Consider the following 25,278-nt stretch of genomic DNA (forward strand, 5'->3'; position numbering starts at 1 on the left):
TATGTGATCTTTTATTGGACTCCCACTCGTGGCTAACTCAGTTAATGATTTAGAGAGAAATGTTCCGGCAATGTTGTGGAGGAGGTTGTTTACACAACCGTGGAATTACTGGAACCTGGATGTTTTAGTTAACTTCATAACCATCAAAGCCCAGAGACGTAACTGGAGTGGTTGGGTTATGGAGGCTGATTGAGTCACTATTGCTGGGCGGTGGGTTATGTGTTTTAGAGACATGCAACACCTGAGACAGTTACATCACTCTAACAGGCTGATTGGGGGGGGGGTCATAAGTCAAATCCACAGCTTCGTCCCAGAGCTGCTGACTCCACTCTGCAGCCTCAGTCCCTTTATAAGAGCTCAGCTGCACTCCTGGCAATGATGGGCTCTTTGATACGCATATGGAAGTACTTTGTCTCTGTCTCGCACCCTGCTCTGACGTCTGTATGCTCTCCGGCTGATGGCAGACTTATAGCCAGCTATGTCTGTTTCTTCCCCTTCCACATCTTTCAAAGTCAACGAAACACTTTTTGAAGCTTTTACAAATACAGGAAATATGGACAGTGATATTATCGTTGTCAAAATATGTACGGTACACATACCAGTTTTACTGGTTCCATCTGTTTTCTTACCCTTTAGGACTCTTGAAATATGCCAATCTCTTCTGAAGCTATTCATAAAATCTAAAGTCATGGCAAATACAAAATTAGCCATTTCCAATGAGGGAAAGGATAGATGTTGTTAAGAGAGTTAGAGTTAGGCTTTCTTCAAAGTGCCATGAAATTAATCATGAAACTAAGCAGCTGCTGCCTTCGGGTGACTTTTGGTGACTTTTTGGATGTTAACTTTGGATGGTGGGTTGGAACATTTTGTTTGGACCTGCTATATTCACAGTTAGACATTGTAAGAAAACACCCATACTTGACTGACACGCACTCACAGTATTTTTCACATGCAGGAATGTCTCCTTTGATAGTAACTGTTCTCCAGTGTTTTCCTCTTGAGAATGTGGTTCTATTATTGCAGTAGTCCGTAGCCCTCTACTAAAACTGTGTTGCTATTTCTAACTCCCTCACTGAACTTTGGCATTGCCTAAAACAATGATGTTGTCACTGAGCCACCTTTCCTCCTCTGTGTCCTGTGTTTATAGAACAACAAGGTTCGGAGGTTTGCTTTTGAGCTGAAGATGCAGGACAAGAGCACGTACCTGCTGGCTGCGGACAGCGAGGGAGAGATGGAGGACTGGATCAGCACCCTCAACAAGATCCTCCACAGCAGCTTCGAGATCGCCATGCAGGAGAAAAGGAATGGGGACATACACGATGGTGGGTGTGTGTGTGTGTGTGTGTGTGTGTGTGTGTGTGTGTGTGTGTGCGTGTGTGTGTGTGTGTGCGTGTGCGTGTGCGTGTGCGTGTGCGTGTGCGGCGCTCGCGTGTGTGTGTGGTGCGTTGTGGTGTATGCGTGCATGTGCACACTCTCAGTGAGTTCACAGGATCCAAGGTAAGAGCAGAGACAGAGAACAGAGTTACATTTCCGTGTGAATCCTGTTAAAACATCATCTACCTTTCTCTCAACAAAACCCTTGTACAGGGAAAATGTGCTTCTCATAGTGTCAGTAATACAAAGAAAACATCCAGGGTTCACCTAAGTACACTAGTCTGCTTCTCAGGGAGAGGAATGTGTCAATATAGGCTTGTTCTGCAGACTAGAATCCGCCATAGAGGAAACGTGTCTTTGGCTTACATCCTTTCATACCACTTAGTACAGAACACTTATGTACAGAAATGCTGTCCCATGTAAACACAAAATCACAATTGATGACATATACCTAGATAGCATACACAGGTAATGGATAGGAGCTGTTTCAGAGTACACTAAAGCACCCTGGAGCTAGATGATGGAGACAGAGATGCCAGTTTTATAAATGGACATGCTGGTAGCCAGTAGTGAAGTGAAGTGAAGTGAAACTTTATTTATATAGCGACTTTCGTACATGAATGCAATTCAAAGCTCTTTACAATAGAAACAGTGATTGAAAACAAGATTACAGAGATGGGGGGGGGGGGGGGGGCACGAGACAACAGGAAGGGAGGGGAGGGAGGGGTTACATCTTTGCTTCTAAACAAGCAAACATGTCAATAACACTAATAATCACTCAGTAGTGACGTTGTTAGCTGCCCATTTCCCTTACGTACCATACTGCACATCTCCATGTGGCTCTCACCACACCATACCGTTCAATATCAACGTTGTGGTTGCATCACACACACACACATACACCCCCCTTCCCGGGTCTCTGTCTCCTCCAGACAGCTCTCTCCCGTGGTGGTGCAGCAGCAGGGGAGTGGACCAGACCACCCAAGCTTTTAATACTCACCTCCTGTCTGTTCTGAGGTCTGTGCCAGGAGGAAGGAGTCTTGAGTGCGTCGGCACAAAGAGCCCCACTAATCTCACTAACCCCCCCATCTTTTATGAATCACGCTCTTCTGTAGGGGGAAAACAACCCCGCTCTAAGGCCTCTGGTCTGGGATCTGGGTGCACAACACCAGGGCCTGGGTCTGGTTCTCGGGGCCCTGACTGATCTCATGACAGTTTAATCACTATTTAGTGTTAGTGAGTGATTAAGGAGAGGTGTGCTATGACAATAATCACTAGAACTGGATTTGTTTAACCTTATTTTGGTTGGTTACCAATGGGTACTCTTTTTTTTTTACTCTACTCTGTCTAGATGACGATCTGGGAAAGGCAGACTCTTCCTCTGGGAGTATGGACAGCTTTCAGGTAGGTCCTGTTTTCACAAATGGGCTGCCCAAGCATGAGGACTCAACCCCTGTTCATGTGACACATAGTGTAGTTGCACCAGGGAAATCACTTCACCATGAAGGTAGTGAGCAGTGAGAGCACACTGAGAGCACACCTACCACACACATGGGTTTGATTAGCTTGTTTTAACTCATTGGTTATGTGTAGGTATACACCTCCGTTTATAACCTTGTTTTAATGTCGAATGAGAGATACACTCATTTAAGGCAGCTCCTGGCTCCAAAAAAGCAACTGAAGCAGGAGGAAAACCCAAAAATCTGTTGTATTTCTCATAAAGCTACAGTATGAGATTTCCCTTGGCCATTTGCTGAAGCACTCAGTGTTTATGCAGACTGCATAGGCTGTGTCTCCAGTAACAGCTTGGGCTCTGAGGTGGACATCTGACTGGCTCCAAGGTGCACATGTCCATATGGTAGCCCTGAGGAGAGAGGCCTATAGATAAGCCATATGTGCATGGAAACTGATGGTAAGAGTTAGGAGACCAGAAGTCTGACAAACTGCCTGACAGGCTCTGCTGTGGTGGCACCACCTGACTTTACCATTGAGTCCGCTCTCTCCTGATCAGCACGTCGTGTACAACCTCAATTCCAGATGCTGATTGAGAAAGGTTGTGGTTTGTGGCTGTATATTTAAAAAATAATTATTATTGTCTTCAGAGCGCCCGCGATATTGAATCTAAAATGAGGAATGAGACCAGGTTGAAGCTGTTCACCTTGGACCCTGACACCCAGGTTAGTAAATATGCTGCTCCACTGAGAGTCTTGACAACCCCCTGCTCTAAATAAAGATTACAACCCTAATCTCCTTTTCTTTTTCTCATTAGAAACTCGACTTCTCAGGAATTGAGCCGGACATAAAGCAGTTTGAAGAGAAGTTTGGCAAGCGCATCTTGGTCAATTGTAATGACCTGTCTTTCAACTTGCAAAGCTGCGTGGCGGAGAATGAGGAGGGACCGACAACAAATGTAAGCCTCCTTTGGTTGTATGAATAAGAGTACATTTTTATGAATAATTTTATATTGTCAAATGTTTACATTCACACTAGTATTTTGCAGTACAGTGAAGAACTGTATCATAGTACAGTGAAGAACTGTATCATAGTACAGTGAAGAACTGTATCATAAAGTACAGCTTCTGCAACAATGAATGGGTTAACTTATAAGGAGAAGGGGGGTGGAGGGAGGAGGGATGAAATCTCTGGTGTATGTCATCCCTGCTGTTTGTCTTTGTGTAGAGGGAGGACTGGTGTTGGCATAGTAACCAGCACAGAGCTACAGTGATGGGGAAGGATCTGTCTAATGGTGGCTGGTTTCCTGCTGTCGCTATCAGCAGCATGTCCATTAGAGAGGGAACATAACCCTGCTCACAGATACTCAGAGCTGACAGACTGACACACACACACACACACACACACACACACACACACACACACACACACACACACACACACACTGAGATACAGAAGAGACCTGACAGGAACACTAGGCACTAGGCAGAATTGCATTGTCATTTCAGCAGTGTATGACAGTAGAAAACACTTTTAATTCAAAATAATAATTTTAATAATTTTGCCATTTAGCAGAAGCTTTTAATCCAAAGCGACTTACAATTACGAATTACAGGGACATTCCCCCTGGAGTAACTGAGGGCTAAGTGGTGTGGTTTCAGGCGGGATTTGAACTCACAACCTTCCGATCACAAGTCCAACTCACTATCCACTAGACCACCACTACCCCATCCATTACAGTTGTGATCTGCATAGAGATAATAAGAGAAGTAGCTCATTCTCCCACTGTGAATGTTTGTTTACTACATCAACAGAGTGGTTTACTTGGTTGCTTCTTCTTCTCCAGGTGGAGCCGTTCTACGTCACCCTTTCACTGTTCGATATCCAGAACAGCCGTAAGATCTCGTCAGATTTCCACGTGGACCTGAACCACCCGTCCGTCAGACAGTTGGTGGCCAACCCCAGCAGCCAGTACATAAACGGGGGCGGGGACGCCTTGCTGGGGGCCCAGAGGGTGGTCCACGGCCTGCCCGAGGGGACCATGCAGTACCCCAGACAGGTGAGCTGATGGAGGAGAAGAATGTGTATTTGGTCAATGAGAGGCTGTGTGTCTTTTTCCTCATCTCTTTTCCTCATTCCAATTGAGCTGCCCACCCAGCTGAGCTGTGTGCGAATTAATTCACGTACTGCTTTGAGTTGCATTTCATGTACGAAAGGCGCTATAGAAATAAAGCTTTACTTACTTACTTACTTACTTACTTAGGGATTTAGATCTCTGCTTTCACTGACCTTCTCTCTTCACAGGGAGTGTTCTCAGTAACTTGTCCACACCCAGATATCTTCCTGGTGGCCCGCATTGAGAAGGTCCTTCAGGGGGGAATCACACACTGTGCAGAGCCCTACATGAAGAGCTCTGACTCCACCAAGGTATTGTCCAGAAAACAAAACAGAGCTCAACACACTCCATAGAACATAGAAACATAGAAAACGATGTTTTCCCTCAGGCTAAGTGAATTTCATTGGATAATTCCACATGATAAATGATCAAATCATCCATGTTCTAAGTGCTGGCTGGTTAAAATAACACTATAACCACAAGCTTTGGCTGTACAAATCTGGTTATGGAATATCAAGGAGATACGGCGAGCAGTAATAACATTCAAGAGAAACAATGTAAAATGCATCAGGGACTATTGAGGCAGTGAGTGTGTGGATAGATTGGCAGGCCTCTGAGCTAACTCAATAGGATCTGCTGGAGCACTGAGTAGCATTGCTGTCTGTGTTGTTAGAACAGTGTGGGTCCACTCACACTCCATCCCTCTCTCCCACCAGGTGGCACAGAAGGTCCTGAAGAATGCCAAGTTAGCCTGCGGCAGGTTGGGCCAGTATAGGATGCCTTTTGCATGGGCGGCCAGGTACTGTATGGGTGCTAAACTGAGCTGACACTTCTATTGTATAACAACATGAATTAAACATGAATCATTCTCAGAAAAAAATATTCAAAAAAGGTATTCAAAAATTCATATTGGTCAAGCAACATCCACTGAATAATGACAGTTGGAAAGACTATTGTGAAATCGGACATGTTCTGGTCACTTACTGTGTTGATTTCCAGGCAAGTAAGTTATGTATGTGAATATCTCAAATCTGTTCTAATTATTTACAGTTGTCTAGTTATTAGGAGTTTTGGAAACAGCTTAGTGGCCACAGTGCCTGGAAAAAAAGAATGAAGGTGTCACAGGTGCTCTGCTTCTTTCCAATGGTCTACAGTACGTTTACAGATCAGCTTCTGCAGGAAGTCTGGGAGCACTGAGATCTACCCCCAAGCCAGTGGAAAAAACCACTGACCGAAACGTCAGAAGTCTTCGTGTTCATAGAAGCACTGGAAACAAATCTGTGTGACCTGACAGGTTTCTGACTCATCTCTCCTTTCAGGCCTCTGTTCAAAGATGCGTCAGGGACACTGGACAAGAGCGCTCGCTTCTCTGCCATCTACAGGCAGGACAGCAACAAGCTGTCCAACGATGACATGTTCAAACTGCTGGCAGATTTCAGAAAGTTAGTACAATAACTCTGTTTTTTTTTTTTTTTTTTTTATGAATATGATCTTGATATCATTTTAAAAATGGTCTGTTTAGTCTGAATGATCAAATGGTTATTATAGTATTTGATCAACAAAATCCCCATCCCCTTGGAATGGTTTTTTGGCTTTCGATTTTGATGGGTACATTTTGAACCACATGTTCTCTTTGAAAAGCATTGAAAGCCTGTTAATGTTTTCTCACCTTTACAAATATTTGGTTCTCCACTTTGGTTCTGTTCTGTTCAAAGGGTAGTTTCCAGGCCGACTGCCTGGTTCCCATTCACTCCTAGGTAGATGATAACAAAGGCATTAACCAGTGCTTATTTTGCTTCTTCTCCTCAGGCCAGAGAAGATGGCCAAGCTGCCTGTAATCTTAGGAAATCTAGACGTTACCATTGACAATGTTGCCCCTGACTTGACAAGTGAGTTCTCCAAATTCAACACACACCGCCAACAGATGAAAGATATTTCTTCTCCTCAGATCAGATTTGTCTCATTGTCTATGTGATGCTTATTCGGTTTCCCCCCTGCCTGTTCTGTGTGTGTAGATTGCGTTACCTCATCCTACATTCCTGTGAAGCAGTTTGAGACCAGTGAGAAGACCAATATCTTCTTTGAAGTGGAGGAGTTTGTCCCGTACATAGCCAAGTGCTCCCAGCCTTTCACCATCTACAACAATCACCTCTATGTCTACCCCAAGCACTTGAAGTATGACAGCCAAAAGTCATTTGCAAAGGTATAACCACAAACTGATCTTACACTGTTATCATGGTCCCCAAAAAATTATTTACTACATTTACATAAATTTACATTGTTACTTATTACTTATGGAGTCAACCTGTAGAATGATATTGTATGGTGTGTTAATTTTCCAACTTTTGTAACATAGAAACTGAGCTCTAAATTTGCAGCCAAGCAGAATTGTGTTGCCCGTAGTGTCTGTAAGTGGGTCAGCTTTGTTCTGTGTGTCTGTCCTCAGGCTAGAAACGTAGCTGTCTGCATCGAGTTCAAGGACTCGGATGAGGAGGAGGCTGTTTCGCTCAAGGTACGCTCCTGCTCATATGTCTCCTGGCTGTGTTCCCGGATCCACTGTGTCCTTTCTAGCAGGGGAACAACGTACCGTTTACTGGAGATGAATACTAATTAATCACTGTTACTAATCCTGCAGTGCATCTATGGCCGACCAGGAGGACGTTTGTTTACCAAAAATGCCTTTGCTGCAGTATTACATCACCAGCAGAACCCAGAGTTCTATGATGAGGTAAGACATCTCGGGCCAATGTATACATGCTGTACAGCCACAGTAATGAGCGGTGGACAGATGAAGCAGTAGCCTGTGTATTTATTAATCCCGAGGCTGTGTTTATCTTCCCCTCCCTCAGTTTAAGATTGAGCTGCCCACCCAGCTCCACGAGAAGCACCATCTGCTGTTCACATTCTTTCATGTTAGCTGTGACAGCAACAGCAAAGCCAGCACCAAGAAGAGAGACACGGTGGAAACTCAAGGTATAACCAGGCCCCCCCAGACACGACCAGACGTGGCCACACAGCTGATTCATTAATAAATCCTTCTAGATCCAGCCTGAATTAATCTCTCCTGTATACCGTAACTGTGGCTGATTTATGCCAGTGCCAGTCTTCGAACTGCTCTGTTATCTCGATCCTGAGTGCTGTTGGGTGTCAGACTGTGCTGACAGACTGGTCTCTCGTCCCTGTTACCAGTGGGTTACGCCTGGCTTCCCTTGCTGAAGGACGGCAGGGTGATCATGAATGAGAGTCACGTCCCTGTGGCTGCCAACCTCCCCGCCGGCTACCTCAGCTGTCAGGAGGGTGTCAAGGTACAACTTATCTCACAGGAGGGGCACAAGGGAGGGCTGGGAGAGAGGATGAGTTATGTGTGGGTAGAGCTTAAGGGTGTATCTCAATAGTCTAAAATGTTCCTTTAATGATGTTTAAACAGTTAGGAGAGAAGAGGAGAGAAAGTCAAGAGTCATGACATAACCTTGCAGTAGGAGTTGACACAGTTGCAGTGATTGGCTGTTGTCAGCCTCAAGGTTGTGTCAGAACTAATTACCGTACTGCTAATTCACAAAAACTTGGGCTTGAGCTTTGATGAACTCTTCTCTGAAATGCACTGATATGCAATATGTTGTTCATGCAATATACCAATGTAAAACATGAACCCACCTTTGAAGTGTATTCACTCTAGACTTGTTTTAACACACTAGTACGTGTGTTTTGTGATGTTCATGTGATGCTTATGACTTGTTTCTGTCTTATGTAGCAGCATTCTGGTCCTGAAATCAAATGGGTGGATGGAGGCAAGCCTTTGTTTAAGGTGTCTGCTCACCTTGTCTCCACGGTCTACACTCAGGTCAGTATTTCACAAGCATGAACCAAGAGTTAACCATTTTCCTACAGCCAATGACTCTCTAGGGGGAATCATTTCCTCATGTTTGTGTACTGTTATCACTATGAATAACTAGTGATTATGAATCACTAGTTAATCACAGATTTTTTGCAAGTAAGCAGTGTTGCGTGGAGTTGTTCTTTACACCACCTATCCGATAGAAATTGTTTCATTCAGTGTTAGGCCTACTGTATAGGAAATGAAGATCAACTCTACTAATTAGTCTACCTTATTCCCCCTCCGTAGGATCAACATTTGCACAATTTCTTCCACCACTGTCAGAGCTCAGAGTCTGCAGCCCAGGTGTCAGGAGGAGAGCTGGTCAAGTACCTGAAGGTAAGGCAGGGAGCGTTTCAGTTACAGCTCAGTGGGTACGATCACAATGTCAGGGGACCTGTTACTCTGACTGGGGACTGAGACGTGAGACATGTGTCATATGACTGTCCCTGTCCCCTGTCTTCTCTCTGTGTGTGTGTCTCTCTCTCTCTCTCTCTAATGACCCGCTTGTCACTCATCACTCACTCTGGCCACACTGTCTGATTTCCTCAGGATGTTTAGAAATCTGTGCTTGTTTACTCAGGCCTTGGTAGGACAATGCTAACATTACCCTGGGCTCCGATCCACCATCTCTCTCCATTGTGTCCCTGTGGACATTGACACGGAGAGACACATATTCTGATGTACCTCTTGGGTGCTAATGTAAACACGCTAGTTCACACAAACAATGGCCAGAGGGTCACACACGAGGTCAGGCAGAGCAGCAAGTTTCACTGGCAAGTAGCCAAATGACTTGGCTGGCCTTGTGTTAGCGTTCTGTACGTAGCTAGTGATGCGCCAGTACCCTGCTCTGCCTTATGCTGCCAGGAACTGACTAATAAGATGTGTGTGATTAACACATGCTTATTCTCAGGTGTGTCCTGTTATTGTAGTTGTTACTTTGGTTTCCTCTTATGTCAAATGTGTGTGTGTGTGTGTGTGTGTGTGTGTGTGTGTGTGTGTGTGTGTGTGCGTGCGCGCGTGCGTGCGTGCGTGCGTGTATGTGCCTGCCTGCCTGCCTGCCAGGGTTTGCCCCAGTTGGATTTGAGTTGCATATCTAAGCTCATCAGAAATATAGATTTGAGTTTGGTTTGGTGAAAGTGCTTATTGTTCTCATTTGCAGTAATTGAATCTCTACCTGGGGTGATTAGGATAGTTTAACAATAGTTTGGACTCAAGAGAAGAGAGCACAGAGGTACACACATACAGTATGCAGCAGTCCCCTATGTAATACTGTACCATATCCTTCTCCCTTAGTCTCTTCACGCTATGGAGAGTCATGTGATGATCAAGTTCCTGCCCACTACTCTGAATCAGTTGTTCCGTGTGCTGACCAGTGCCACCCATGAAGAGGTGGCCGTTAACGTCACCAGGCAAGTAGTCCCATGTTGCTGTACATGGTAAACTGTGTGACATGCTCGAAGAGCCTCACACCTCCCATTATTTTTACATTTACATTTTTGGCATTTAGCAGACGCCTTATTCCAAAGCGACTTACAATCAATACATTTGAATACTAAGCATGTGAATCAGCAGTCCACCATTCGTTGCAGGAAGAGTAATCCAGCTCGGGCCCGGGGCCACTGATAGAAGGAAAGACCTTCTCCCTATTATCGCCTTCTACTAATTATTCTTATTTATTTTATTATTTTTTTATTTTATTATTTTTTTCTGGAGAAACTGAGAAACAGTACAAGGGGGGCAATAGAAGTTCTTAGGGACACAGTAGAGGGGAAAGCGGGTGTCTTTAGGAGACGTAGTGGTGAGGGTCAGAAGATGTCTCAGGAGGAGCAGTTAAGATGTAACCTGAAGACCTCCCATTATCATGCCTGTACAACTCTGTCTTACACATTCTCTATTACTCCTCTCAGAGTCATGATTCACATTGTTGCCCAGTGCCATGAAGAGGGGTTGGAGCACTACCTGCGGTCATATGTAAAGGTATGCATAATGTTACTCATCATTATGGCACATTAGCGCACACTCAATGGGTAAAGAAATCTAATGTTGTTCTTGCTTGCTTCCCTGGTCCAGTATGTGTTTAAGACTGAGCCATATGTAGCCACGACGACTAGGCTAGTGCACGAGGAGCTGGCCAAAGCCATGACTGCAATACTGAAGCCTTCCACAGACTTCCTCACCTGCAACAAGCTACTCAAGGTAACGTATGGTATATATAGGACAATATGCAACAGAGAAACAGAGGTTATATTTGTATGAAAATCTGGATGTGGTTATAAGGACTTTCATGTCAAGTTTGCATTGAATTGTTGATTTTATGTCTCTCTCCTGTAGTACTCGTGGTATTTCTTCGAAGCCTTAGTGAAGTCCATGGCCCAGTACTTGATTGAGAGCTGTAAAGTCAAGGTAAGTCTATAATTATAATTATAAAATTATAATTTTGCCATTTAGCAGACGCTTTTAATCCAAAGCGACTTACAATTACGAATTACAGGGACATTCCCCCTGGAGTAACTGAGGGCTAAGTGCCTTACTCAAGGGCACACTAGTAGTGGTGTGGTTTCAGGCGGGATTTGAACTCACAACCTTCCGATCACAAGTCCAACTCACTATCCACTAGACCACCACTACCCCACTAAGTCTGTCTTAGCATGCCCATAAGAGACTAATTCTACTACATGCATGTCATCTCATCAGCTCCAGTTATTAATAGGCTAAGCCATAAGGGCAGCCACAGTTCTGCCACAGAATAAAGCACATCCCACAATACTATCCACAGACAGTACACACACACACACACATCTACCCTTACTAACCATAGCCCTGTGTTTACCCTGCCTGGCATGGTCATGTACTGTATAATCAACAAGCCACTGTAGGAACCATTAGTCTCCCTCAAGAGTGTGTCGCTCTAAACAGAGGAAACAATCCATGATGGGTTCCTCCTGCTATGGTGACTGGGATAGCCTGTGGGGAATAGCTGTGGTTGTTGGTTGGTGTGTGTTGGAATGGGTTGTTTTGGCTGCAGGCCTCAGTCAGAGCAGTGTTTATTCTCTTTTGATTATTCTACTGTAGGTGCGTTTGATTTAGCCTGCCCAGTGTGCAGGATGGGAAGGGTTTGCCCTTTTGGGACTATTGGGTACCTGGCTAGCTAAGTTCATCACACGTAAAGTAATTGATATAAACAGATACTATTTGAACCCAGGTCTGGGTGTGTGTAGCTCTGACAGTAACAGCCTGGCTCTGTCTCACAGCTGTCCAGGAACCAGCGTTTCTCTGCAGCCTTCCACCACACGGTGGAGACCCTGGTCAACATGATGATGCCCCACATCACCCAGAAGTACAAGGACAATCTGGACGCCGCCAGGAACGCCAACCACAGCCTGGCTGTCTTCATCAAGGTGAGCCATCGTCTACTACAGTGTACTGAATCTCAATGGCTGGCTACACACACAAGAATGAGCTCTTGTAGTCAGTTCTGCTTCTAATTGAAGGTTCTTAGTTCCCTTCTGTACTGGATGAAAATGACCTCTCTCTGACCTCTCTCCTCAGCGCTGTTTCACCCTGATGGACAGAGGGTTTGTCTTCAAGCAGATCAACAACTACATCAACTGCTTTATTCCGGGAGACTCCAAGGTAGTTATGCAATGCGTTGCGTTATTCCAGTGATGTGGTTGTTGATGTTTTTCATCCCTTCATATTTCCACTGCTTTTGAGAATAGAGGATGAGCTCAGAGTGTGTTGTTGAGTGTTGCAAATGTGGTTGTTTTCCATTACTGATGTAGAACACGCTCTTCTTTTCAGACTCTGTGTGAGTTTAAGTTTGAGTTCCTGCGTGTCGTCTGTAACCACGAGCACTACATTCCTCTGAATCTGCCCATGCCTTTTGGAAAGGGGAGAATCCAGAGATTTCAAGGTGAGTACAGTTGTTGTTTAGGCAACACACACACATCTCTGCCTACAATTCAATGAGTTATAATAATAATAATAATTAATAATAATTCATTACATTTATATAGCGCTTTTCCGAGGCTCAAAGACGCTGACAATACAGGAGATACGGAAAACACAAAAACAGCAAGCAACATGGACACATGGAACACAGAATCAGCTAACGGGGAGGGGGGGGGGGTGGTAGGGGGGGGGAGGTGGTTAGGGGTAGGGGAGGTTGTATGCGTGTCCAGGGGGGGGGGGGGGTGGCCGGGGATGGGGGAGATGGCTAGGGGTAGGGGAGGCTGTAGGCATGGGAGAACAGGTAGGTTTTGAGGTGGGATTTAAAAGTGAGGAGTGAGGAGTGATTATTAGTTTAAACCGTAATCAGTGTCTTTTTAAATACTGAAGGTGTTTATGAAGGTGTGCTTATGATCAACGTCTTCTGACAAGGGGCACAGTTATTTTGAAGAAAGAAAGCTTTGGATGCTTTCTGAATGTTTAATATTGTAGATATCTGTACGAACACAGTGGTTTTGTTAGCAATTGAAGTGGATAGTGGATTAAATCTCTTCTCTAGCCTGGTCATGAAAGTACTTCTACTGTCCCATTTCAGTAGCGATGGTGAATAAACAGCCTTTTTATGGGAATGACCAGTATACGCAGTATTAACATTATTTTCTCTATTCTAGCTGCCTCTATTTTTAATAGAGCTTACTTTTTTCTGTCCATTTTGTGTTCCTCTCTCTTTTGCCAATTAGCTTTACTTTCCCCCAGCATGGAGTCATACGATACTCCTGTAGGTAGGTGCAAGGTGTGCTGCTTGTTTGTTATGTCAGAAAAAATACTGGCCACATGGGCCAAATAATTCTCTTGAACAACTGAATTCAGTCATTCAGTATTGCCTATTCATGGTGTGGAATGAGTTACTTGTCACCTCCATGTCAAATACTAAATCACAATATACATGATTATGATTTGGCTGTGTGTGTGTGTGTGTGTGTGTGTGTGTGTGTGTGTGTGTGTGTGTGTGTGTGTGTGTGTGTGTGTGTGTGTGTGTGTGTGTGTGTGTGTGTGTGTGTGTGTGTGTGTGTGTGTGTGTGTGTGTGTGTGTGTGCGGTGTGCGTGTGCGTGTGCGTGTGTGTGCTTGTGTGCCTGGGTGTGGAGGTTGTATTCTTTGTAACATAATTTGCTCATTTCAATCTAAAAGAAAAAGATGTTAAGATGTTTAAACTTGCACGTAAACCAATTACAGCTCATATGAGGCAAACTGTGGAAATGACATTTGATCACCTCCATTCCAGTACACCTTCTCTATGTTACTTGTGGCTCATACTCTGTGAAGCTATTTCTGTTTATTTGCTGATCTTTAACCCATGTAAAACACCCTGCTTGCTAACAGAATCTGGTCATTCACACCAATAACATTGTTTACCGTGATCTTTCAGTGAGTGATCATTCCAACCACTGTGGGTTTTGATTGCTGTGTATTCGATTGATTCATTCTTAGTTTATTTTGTGATTGTGCACTCTAAACAGGTGATCCTTAAGGCCAATGCACACGGCGTGCGATTTTGTCGCACGACAACATTCGATTCTCAATTCTTTGAATTATTTCAATTGGTGTGAATGGAGAATCGAATGTTGTCGTGCGATAATATCGCATTGCACGCCGTGTGCATTGTCTCATTCAAAACAATGGAATCGAATTCGGCGGTGCGACAAAATCGGGGCCGTGTGCATTGGCCTTTACATTAACTCAAGGATGACAGATATGTAAAAGGAAAATGTGCATGCAAAACTGTGGCCAGAAAAAAGATTGAATTTGAGACTCTATTTGTTTATATCTCACCATGGAGGAACTCCCACTGATGGACAACAAAATAACATGAAATAATTCCAAATGTCTTGCTAGGGGCCTTCTCAAACGTTTTGTTTGCTGTGTACCTATGTGTTTCCTAGCTAGAGAGGTACTCAGCCTTGGAAATAACATAGCACAGCTTGTTTTCATGTCATGATTGCAATCTCTGTCCGAGTTCAAGTAGAGTCTAAAGTCGTTCTGATGGGAACAGTCTATATAAGATTAAGAAACATCAGCCCCTGCTCTTGTTATGTGCTGTTGTGTGGGCTTGTTTACATCAGGACAGATTGTTGAGATTCTGGGACGTCCTCCTCCTCTTCCTTCTCCCTCCATCCATCCTAAATTCCTTCTGTTCCTCCTCTCAGACCTCCAGCTGGACTACTCGCTGACAGACGACTTCTGTAAGAACCACTTCCTGGTTGGCCTTCTGCTGAGGGAGGTGGGCGGGGCTTTGCAGGAGTTCCGGGAGATCCGACAGATCTCCATCCAGGTGTTGAAAAACCTGATGGTCAAACACACCTTTGACGAACGCTACACCTCTAAGGTAAGTCCATCTCTTATGCCTGTCTTTTGCTTTCCCAGTCATTTATGTGAGATACATACCTATGTGTCTGTGTGCTCATGTGCCATGCAGTATCTACAGCATTTGTTGCATCTCCTTTTCAGAGCCAGCAGGCCAGGTTGGCGACCCTCTACCTACCCCTGTTTGGCCTACTACAGGAGAACGTCAACAGGCTCAATGTGAAAGAAGTCTCTCCGTTCACTGTCAACCACTCCAACAATGTAAGGCTGCCACCTAGTGGCTCCCATTGGAATTCAGATCCCTATGTGACTGCCCTAGAGTTTGATGATGGTCTTCCCTTTTACCATCTGGGTTTCAGAATGGAAGAGACGACCCACTCCTGGCCAGCTCCATGATGATGACCCCTCCCAGGTCGAGTACTTATCTGGACAACAGTCTGCACAAGGACTTGTTTGGGGCCATCTCTGGCACAGGTGAGATACACCGTCTAGTCTGGTTTGGGTTCATGCTGTCTAGTGCTGGAAGAGGGATATGTGTAACCAGGCTGGTGTGTCTCTGTTCTACAGCCTCCCCCCACGCATCCTCCACCCCCAACATTAACTCTGTGCGACACGCTGACTCCCGTGGCTCCCTCATCAGCACTGACTCTGGCAACAGCCTCCCTGAGAAGAACAATGATAAGACCAACTCCCTGGACAAGGTAGGATCCTCGTGCTTCATGGCCATAAGTATCAGCAGCAGCCAGGGTATCACTATGTGACAGCAGCTGGGGAAAGCGGGAACAAGTCGGCAACCAATCAAAATGTTCAGACTTTTATTCAGAACAATTTAAATAAATGTCAACATCGTTGAAAATCAATGACACACTCGCTAGTCAAGCCAAAACATTCAATGCAATGGATTCGGTGCGTAATCCCCACTACTCTATACTAACTAGGTAGTAATGGGGATTACTCGCCGAATCCACTAAATTGTTAGAGAGCTACTGTCACATATCACCTCAGTGCTGTCAATCTGTTTATGCCGTAAAGATAACATTGTGGCATTAAAATGGAGGAAGCTCCTCTAACTAACATGTTGGTTTATGATTATAAGCAGTTAAGCAGTTGTAAGCAGTTAGTTAAGCAGTTGTTCTATAGAAATGACAGAGGTTGATATATTTCATTCTTAGGTTTTATACATTTCTGTATTTTACTTGTCAGCCACATGGGAGATTCCCTATTAACATAGTGTCAGTGATAAAGGTCCTCCCTGTTAACTTGTCCTTGTACCATTGACTCTTCCACCCACTCCTGCTGGCAGAAGGAAAAATGTGCACGGAGACACTCTGCCAACGTGCTGCACTTTTTTACGGAGCCCAAGGAATCCATACTCTCTGCTCGCACCAAGCGTGTCACCATGGACTTTTCCCTGCTCACTGTCCCCAGTGTCTCAGAGAATGTCCAACAGTCCGCCATTTCACTTCAAGTACAGAACAGTCATCCCACTTCCTCCTCCTTCCCTCCCCTTTTGTCACTAAGGCCCAATCCCATTTCTAATTTTACCCCTTGCTTGGTGGAGTACCACTCGCAGAGTGAGAACGAGTTACAAGGGGTAGTGGACGAAAATCCTTCCATTCTAACCCTATGAAATGGGATAACCCTTCAAGATCCTGATACGTCATCAGTAGTATCATATAAAAGCATGGACGCTTGCGATTCGTTCACAACTTAAGTTTCACGTTATCAATTGATCAAACAAGTCATCAAATTAAAAAAATATAAAAAAGAACAATGTTTCATTATCAGGCTAGTTCATGACAGAATAGCGGTGCTTTGTAGGCTAGAAACCCATGCTCATACCCTGCCAGTCTGCACTGATATTAGAGGAGTGGTAATAAGTGCAAGAACTTTGCGGCTGAACTTCAGTTAAATTTCGGCATTTGTCATCATTATGTCATATGTCATAAGGCACAAATCAGCCTTTAAACATTGTTGTAACGTTAGATAGCTCGCTGGAGACATCGGCATACTAGCGATGTTTTTGTTATGCTTGTTATAAATAAAAGGTGAATAATGACTTAGGCATTAAACTAAGATAATACAATGGTTATCCTATTTTTTTAAGTCTTTATTAGAAGAAAAAAAACATTTGTGCTTTTCTTCCTCATTTCGATTCGCAAGGCATTCTAGGAGATTTCAAAAATCGAACTGGAGGGGTAGGGCTAAAATGTAGGGCCAAGGGGTAAATTGGGATTGGGCCTAAGAGTATCCCAAGCGTGTGTGTGTGTGTGTGTGTGTGTGTGTGTGTGTCTCTTTCTTTGCCAGGAGGATGACACATACCTGTCTCTCCTCGGTGACATGAACCGTATGGTTTTATGGGTTTTCCTAAGCTCCTAGAGTAGTGTTACTGTGGCATGCACATGGGTGGAGGCTCTTTACTTTACTTTTCCTGTGTGTTGTATGACTCTCTCAGCTTAATGTGGGGAAATCTTAGAGGACCAAAGTCCCCCCTGAAGTATTGACTTTATCGTGGGTCTAGTTTGTGCTACTTTTCTTAGGCCTATAATTCTTTTTGTAATCTCTGGTCAAAGTTTTCACTCATGGCCTAGATAGAATGTAACAAACAGTTAAGCAATTGAAAATGTAAAAGATTATATGCCACATCTGATGCCACAGATTTGTATTTATAGTGCTACATTTAAATCTGCTACATTTGATCATACAGTTTGTAGGCTATAGCAACAGACGTAGTCAACTAGCAAGAAAATGAGATGACATTGATTAAAGATCTCCTCTCAATCTCCATTAAATATAGTTCTATTTTTACATCTCTCTTGGATAAAGAATTCATGCAAATTACTTCCTAACTGTCTTTAATCAAATTATTTGACTTATTTGGGGCAGCTAAGCTAACTTCCTCTGTCAACACCCCTCTTAAGACATTGCTTCAGTCTTTCCATGATGTCATCCTCACTCAGTTCGGAGTTTCATTTGGTTTACAGTCTAGACCATTTCACTGCTGGCAAAGGAAGACACTGTGTTATTGCCAAACCCATGCTATGGTAAAGTTGCTTCATCACCACTGCTTTGTTATTGGTTCCTGCTCCCTGCTCTCTACCCTTGCTTGGAGAGGTAGTGATTATGTACACTTAGAGCTCAACTGGCAGTCTCATCCTCAGGTACTGTAGAGCCCAGCTGCCTCCATTAATAGTAGTATAGTAATAATACCATGACCACCCTGGGCTTTCATGTTGAACTTAACCCTAACCCTAACAGCTTCATTAAAAATAAAAATAAACCAGTTAAGAAGGCTAAGTTGTGTGATCGAGGTCAGAAGTTGAAGACAGGAGATAGGAATGTCAGTGTGTCTCTGACCCGTGCTTCTGTCCCTCAGAACCAGCCCGCCTCTGCCCTGGGTAGCACCTTGCTGCGCTGTGACAAACTGGACCAGGGAGAAATCAAGAGCCTGCTCATGTGCTTCCTACACGTGCTCAAGAGCATGTCTGAGGGTACGACTACAGAAACACACACACACACACACACACACACACACACACACACACACACTAACACACACTAACACATACAAACATACACTTCCAAGATCTTATGACTGTCTTCAACTGTGTGCCTATTTATACATTTATATATTTTTACAGTATTATTACAGTATTATAACGCCACTGACCTCATGTCTTTCAGCTTGCTTTTATAGTTTTTATTTTCTTAAGATTGTTGTTTTTATTTGCACTTATGACACCACGGACCTCATTGTCTCTTAGCTTGTTTTATAGCATTTTCGCTTTTTAATTTGTCTAGTGTGTAATATTTGTCGCTTTTCTTTTTTTGCACCTTCAGAAGAACCACTACAATTTCATTGTATAAGCAACTGTACAAGGACAATACAGTCTATTCTATTCTATTCTATTCATGTCTTCAACCCTGGTCACTCTCATTAACTCCCATCTCCTCCTCATCCAGATGCCCTGTTCACATACTGGAACAAAGCTTCATCTGCTGAGCTGATGGACTTCTTCACACTAGTAGAGTAAGTCGTGGATGCTGAGCTTGTTATTGTTTAATTTCCTAGACCACTGCGCTCTTTATGCACTGGGTATGTTAAATCGTCTCCACCTGTTATGAATAATACTTCTCTACTGCTTTTGTTTCCAGAGTGTGTCTCCATCAGTTCAGATACATGGGGAAGAGATACATCGCAAGGTAATGTTGTCAGAAATATAAAGAGTTTCATTATTTTTAGCCAGTTTATATAGTATATGATAAATAAATGTAAATAAAGTTAACGACATTCACCTTGTTTATACTTTTCATTTTCACCTGACTTGATCTGTGAATCTGTTTGTGTGCTGAGCGAAAATATTGTCTTTTACAAACATCCATGGGAATCTTGTTCTAGCTATTTTAGGGACATCACCAAAGCAAACTCCTGCAACGTGTTACTCAGCTAGTTATGAAATGTATACAATGAAGATAATGCTTAATGTTGCTCTTTTTGAAGACAATGCATATTCCTCTCTAGTAAACCAGATATTAATGAAAGAGAATACAACAACAGTAATCACATGGTACCATCAATGACGTTACGGATACTTCTACAGATAGGGCTAAAAAAAGTGCTAATGTGTGGTTGGGATGTTTGTTGAGATGTGTTAACATGTTATGTAAATATCGTTTGATAAAACCCCCTTGTAACACTACAGTATGTGAATACTCTATAAACCCCACCCATACGTTCATGTTTGCCTGTATACACACACACTCTATCTGGAGTGTTCTGGCCTGGAAACACTATGAGCTTTGGGTATCCACTCTCTCTCTAACCCACCACCCATTCTCTCTGTTTCTCTACTCACCTAAATGCTGGCAAGTTTAATATAGTACAATTAAAACATGGCTCCTGCCCTCTCCTGCTTGGGTAAGACTAGAGGTGTAGCTATCTTTTCTACACTAAAAGCATGCTTTCAACACTGCTCAATGCTGGGAAAATTTGTCATTGTCATGTGCATGGCTTTCGCTACCACAAACTGCTATAATGCTGCTTGAGTACTGACAATCTAATTGCATGCCGAACAAGCTGAATCTCTTCGTAACTTTTGTTTATCAATGCTGAAACAAAACTTTATGGAGATTATGTCAAAATACATAATGGTGAAGGATAGCAGTGGAAATGTGTAGTGTGTCAAATTAGCTGAAATGTGCTCCAATCTTACCCAATATAGGCCTTTTTTTCATTTCTAGGTGTGTTGAATTTTCTCTGTAGCCCTACTTTCACAAGCCTGGAAGCCAGATCTGTCATGCCAGACTATGACAAAGTTATAGTTGACTAAAGCAGAAACAAATCTGGCTAGCAGGCGATATTTTCCCATTTGGAAACCAGTAGAGTTATTCAGCGTAGACTCTAACCTGCTTGACTAACCTGGCTCTGCTGGTAGTTAGCCACTGGTCTAACAGTGTCCCGTTTCCTCATCAGGAGCCAGGATGGGGCGGGACCCATAGCACATGAGCGGAAGTCTCAGACTCTGCCTGTGTCCCGTAACAGGGCGGGAATGATGCATGCCCGCTTACAGCAGCTCAGCAGTCTGGATAACTCATACACTTTTAACCACAGTAAGTGTCTATACATACAACACCTACCTCTACCAGAGACCCCTCTTCCCCCCCCCTCTGTAGTGAGCCTCCCCGTGCTTTTCATCATCATCGTCGTCATCTTCCTCATCATCATCATAAGCTTCATGTGTGTCAAACCCAGCCCGGAATCAAGCATTCTAGAGCCCATCTCTATGGATGTTTTGGTGTCTGAATGAACAAAAGTGAAGGGGTTTTATCCTAGAGAGTATTCTCCTCTTTATCACTGGATATGTGTTGCGGGTATGGCTGTCATAGTTTTCTGTTTGTAACGTAAAACTGTCTTCACCGAAAGCAAAAGAGATTCAAATAGGGTAAGTCTGTGACGTGATTCCCTTAATGAAGTGAATTTCTTTGTGTTTTCAGTGTAAGAAAGATTTCAAGTATTCTTGGAATATCTGTAGACCATGGTAAGAAGGTATCAGGTCAACAGGCAGCTTGCAGACTATTTTCAGCTCTGTTCATTTGGTTGAGCATGCCATTTTTAGCTGAGAATGAGCCTTTTAAACTCTCTGATCCTTCTGTCCTATTCATTTCTGTTTCCTTTGTAACCCATTTCATTATGTTCATACTTTAATCTCCGATATTCCATTTCAAATGAAATGCATTGTTTTCAATTCCATCGAATTTGATTTCCCTCCTCTTAAGTAATGGTTTGCTTTGATACTAATGATAACAGCTGATCTGATTAATCCCTAGAGGGCGCTTTTGCACCCTACTTTACCTCAGAGAAGTGTTCGAGTGTGCAGGGGTGATGTGAAAGTGCTACAGCCGTGTGGTGTTTCGTCTGCAGCTTACAGCCACTCTGATGCTGACGTGCTGAACCAGTCCCTCCTGGAGGCCAACATTGCCACTGAGGTGTGTCTGACCGTGCTGGACACTCTCAGCATCTTCATCATGGGCTTCAAGGTAACTGTACCCTCGCTGCATCCCCACGTCTCTAGTTACTCCTGCTCATGACTTAGATGTTACTGTTTTTTTGTGTCTGTGTTTTTTTTTTTTTTTCGTTTCCACATCTTACATGACGTGGTCTGTTGGTTTCACTGCCCTGGCTTCATAAAAGGCTAACTTTACGTACCACTTTCTCCGCAGACCCAGCTCTGTTCTGACCATGGCCACAACCCGCTGATGAAAAAGGTGTTTGAGGTCCACCTCTGCTTCCTCCAGATCAACCAATCAGAGACCGCCCTCAGGCAGGTCTTCACCTCGCTGCGCACCTTCATCTATAAAGTAAGGATGACAACAGTTTAAAGACTTTCCCAGCAAATATGATTTATCTCCACACTCTTACATGTTCCCAGTATCTCATCACATCTCGTCACACGTTCCCTCCAGTTCCCTTGCACATTCTTCGAGGGCCGTGCCGACATGTGTGCGTCCTTCTGCTACGAGATCCTGAAGTGTTGTAACTCCAAGCTCAGCTCCATCCGCAGTGACGCCGCCCACCTCCTCTATTTCCTTATGAAGAGTAATTTTGACTACACAGGACGCAAGTCCTTCGTCCGCACACACCTACAGGTGAGAAAGAGCCTCTCCTCAGCATCCTGGTACTTCATAAAAGAGGAATTTCTCTATGCAATTCTCATCTTGATTGTTTTGGTTACTGGTAATGGGAGTTGTTTGATGTTTAAGTGCGATTCTCCCATCCTTTCGCTCAGGTGGTTATCGCAGTCAGTCAGCTGATTGCTGACGTCATTGGGATTGGAGGAACCCGCTTTCAGCAGTCCCTGTCCATCATCAACAACTGTGCCAACAGCGACAAGACTATCAAGGTCCCAGCCTGTTATCACTCTTGTCCTTTCAGTTATAAGTGAAATATCATTACATTTACATTTACATTTTTGGCATTTAGCAGACGCCTATATCCAAGGCGACTTACAACAAATACATTTGATTGATTAAGTGAATAATCTATCCACCAGTCATTGCAGGAAAAAGTAATCTATGCTCAGGCCTGGGGCCATTGGTAGTCGTCGTGCTAGAAGAAGGAAGAATTTTTACATTTTTTATTATGACACTGGATTAACAGCACAGGGGGGTAGAGGGTAAGTAGATGTCTCAGGGGGGACAGTTAAGGTGTAACCTGAAGAGATGCCTGGGACTCTAAACTACAAGCTTGTTGGGTTTCAAATAGCCATGGAGCGTGTAGAGAGGATTGTTCTGGTTTCAAGTCAGTGGACAGAGAGAGTCAAAGGATGAGGAAAGATCAGAAACTGGAAGAGGGGTAACTGTAAGGTTGGAGGTATGGGAGGATCTAGTGAAGACCAGGTCGAGCTGATTGCCCACCTTACGAGTGGGACAGGGTAAGGTCGAAGTAGAGGAGAAGGTCAAGAACTCCAGATGAGAGAAGTCACCCAGTAATGGGAGCGGTGTGCCGTCATCAGGGAAGGAGCTGAGAAGGACATCTAAGAAGTGACCAAGCTGACCAGGGGGACGATAGATAACAACAATGTGAAGTTTGACAGGGGAGGTGACAGAACAGCTGGTTATATAGCCGACACCAATAGAACACGCCCCGCTATTAGGCTTCAATCGCACTCAATCAATTGAGTATACTATTTACGTAGAAATCGACTGGCTCACACTGACTCACCGATGGGCAAGTCGCTAAATAATAGCAACACTGATTAAACGACACAACTATACAATAGCGCAAAGTATTAAGTGAGATTAAATTCACTTACAAGTCTAGTGGGAGATTCTTCTCTTAGCTTAGTCAAAAATGTATATGTATATATAACATGACAAATGACAATAAGAAAGATTGCTTCTTTGTTGTTCATGCTGTATCCTCTTTCCACAGAACACAGCCTTCCCATCTGATGTGAAGGACCTAACCAAGCGGATCCGTACGGTTTTGATGGCGACGGCTCAGATGAAGGAGCACGAGAGAGACCCAGAGATGCTGGTGGACCTGCAGTACAGCCTGGCCAAGTCCTACGCCAGCACACCCGAGCTACGCAAGACCTGGCTGGACAGCATGGCCCGCATCCACGTGAAGAATGGAGACCTGTCAGAGGTCTGTACTAGGCTTGGGTTAGACTCGGGGTCTATGGCAAAAAGATTCATGTTATTTTGGGAGCTGTGATTATTCAAGGGATGGATAATGGTAGACTCATGTTTGGTGGGTGATGCAGTGTTGTAATGGGGTTATAAAACACAGTGATTTAACAGAATGAATCTGCGTTGTTTGCAGGCAGCCATGTGTTATGTACATGTGGCGGCACTGGTGGCTGAGTATCTCCGGAGAAAAGGTGCGTTAACCCTCTGCAGTAGAGATGTTGCTGTTGATTGCCACTCGATGGTGCCATTTTCTGTTTTCAAGACAGGAGAACGTCACAAAGAGTTAATGGAGGGTCAGCACACTGTAATTATAATGAAATAAATGGTAGATGTCGTTTTCTAGTAGTTTAACCTTTCATCTCAGTCAATGAGGATGCAGAAATGATGATATTTCTGTCTGTCTCTCTCTATGTGTTTGTTCATAATGTCCCCATGTCCTGTTGTATCTGTATGCTCCAGGTATGTTCAAGCAGGGTTGTTCAGCATTCCGAGTGGTCACTCCCAACATTGACGAGGAGGTGTCTATGATGGAGGATGTGGGGATGCAGGACGTCCATTTCAATGAGGTGACAGTCTGGTGCTCTCTACTGCTTAGATTGGTTCTCAATTGCAGCTAACCTACACTAGTCTAGATGAGCAAATTACAGGAATTTACTTTGATTGAACTCTAAGCTGTAAGTGCTCAAATAATGTGTTACTTGTTAGTGCAAAGACTGAGACTTGTGGTGCTCCTCTGTATTACCTGCCTTTTTAAAACATTGAAACTGATGTGCTATCGGTGCTATGTAGTTATGCTGAGTTTATCTGCGGAGCTTATCTCCAGATCACTAGCTGTTAAATGCTGGAGTTTGCACTTAGAGATAACCAACCAGCTCCTTGGTGGTGCTCTTATCTGAGAATCAGTTCTGTTCCTTGCTATCAAACTACGTGGCTCTTGGACACAAAACAAATGTTTTAATGTACCTTTAATATCTGTAGCTGTGTATATACGGTATACTGCTGTGTATAAGTATAAGTTTGACTGTATTACACAGACACCATTTCTTCCCTCTGCAATATGGCTTAGTATAGCATGCCATTGTGGCTTTAAAAGAATTATGTGGCACAAATATGCATTTAAATCTAGCCTTTATTATGATTATGTTAGCCTCGTTATCAAACTGTTCATGTTGGGTCACACTGATCTGCCCAAACCTTTATATAATAAAGTAGTGGAGAGAAAATCCTTCTGTATTACCGTAAGATGCCTTAGATACTTAATGGTGCTCTCCCTTCCTCTCCTCATAGGATGTCCTGATGGAGCTGTTGGAGGAGTGTGCAGATGGACTGTGGAAGGCTGAGCGCTATGAGCTCATCTCTGACATTTACAAACTCATCATCCCCATCTATGAGAAGCGCAGGGACTTTGAGGTACAGCAGCATTGTACCCTCTGTTGCTTTCTCTCTCAATGTTATGGG

General features: G+C 43.8%; 1 protein-coding gene across 3 annotated transcripts in view; it reads left to right on the forward strand.

The window, feature by feature from the left end:
* Positions 1-25,278, forward strand: part of LOC308161746 (dedicator of cytokinesis protein 9) — a gene marked incomplete at its 5' end in the record, with an annotated part of 60,504 nt that overhangs the window by 29,432 nt on the left and 5,794 nt on the right. Inside the window, 39 exons of one of the 3 annotated variants that reach the window (XM_080535806.1) lie at positions 1,148-1,322; positions 2,726-2,778; positions 3,477-3,551; positions 3,644-3,784; positions 4,673-4,885; positions 5,131-5,253; positions 5,659-5,741; positions 6,262-6,384; positions 6,752-6,831; positions 6,958-7,145; positions 7,389-7,454; positions 7,578-7,670; positions 7,792-7,915; positions 8,132-8,247; positions 8,694-8,783; positions 9,066-9,155; positions 10,113-10,228; positions 10,727-10,796; positions 10,890-11,015; positions 11,151-11,222; positions 12,071-12,217; positions 12,369-12,452; positions 12,621-12,732; positions 14,973-15,151; positions 15,274-15,390; positions 15,489-15,603; positions 15,697-15,830; positions 18,506-18,620; positions 19,093-19,159; positions 19,285-19,332; positions 20,603-20,739; positions 21,551-21,666; positions 21,850-21,987; positions 22,093-22,275; positions 22,416-22,529; positions 23,561-23,776; positions 23,954-24,011; positions 24,280-24,386; positions 25,108-25,230. In XM_080535806.1, the coding sequence (XP_080391932.1) occupies positions 1,148-1,322; positions 2,726-2,778; positions 3,477-3,551; positions 3,644-3,784; positions 4,673-4,885; positions 5,131-5,253; positions 5,659-5,741; positions 6,262-6,384; positions 6,752-6,831; positions 6,958-7,145; positions 7,389-7,454; positions 7,578-7,670; positions 7,792-7,915; positions 8,132-8,247; positions 8,694-8,783; positions 9,066-9,155; positions 10,113-10,228; positions 10,727-10,796; positions 10,890-11,015; positions 11,151-11,222; positions 12,071-12,217; positions 12,369-12,452; positions 12,621-12,732; positions 14,973-15,151; positions 15,274-15,390; positions 15,489-15,603; positions 15,697-15,830; positions 18,506-18,620; positions 19,093-19,159; positions 19,285-19,332; positions 20,603-20,739; positions 21,551-21,666; positions 21,850-21,987; positions 22,093-22,275; positions 22,416-22,529; positions 23,561-23,776; positions 23,954-24,011; positions 24,280-24,386; positions 25,108-25,230 (4,527 nt within the window). The remainder of the gene's footprint in view (positions 1-1,147; positions 1,323-2,725; positions 2,779-3,476; positions 3,552-3,643; positions 3,785-4,672; positions 4,886-5,130; positions 5,254-5,658; positions 5,742-6,261; positions 6,385-6,751; positions 6,832-6,957; positions 7,146-7,388; positions 7,455-7,577; positions 7,671-7,791; positions 7,916-8,131; positions 8,248-8,693; positions 8,784-9,065; positions 9,156-10,112; positions 10,229-10,726; positions 10,797-10,889; positions 11,016-11,150; positions 11,223-12,070; positions 12,218-12,368; positions 12,453-12,620; positions 12,733-14,972; positions 15,152-15,273; positions 15,391-15,488; positions 15,604-15,696; positions 15,831-18,505; positions 18,621-19,092; positions 19,160-19,284; positions 19,333-20,602; positions 20,740-21,550; positions 21,667-21,849; positions 21,988-22,092; positions 22,276-22,415; positions 22,530-23,560; positions 23,777-23,953; positions 24,012-24,279; positions 24,387-25,107; positions 25,231-25,278) is intronic. The other 2 variants (XM_080535808.1, XM_080535807.1) reach the window with 2 other exon arrangements.

The sequence above is a fragment of the Nansenia antarctica genome (genome assembly GCF_963989245.1).
Source record: "Nansenia antarctica genome assembly, chromosome: 7".
NCBI lineage: Eukaryota > Metazoa > Chordata > Actinopteri > Argentiniformes > Microstomatidae > Nansenia > Nansenia antarctica.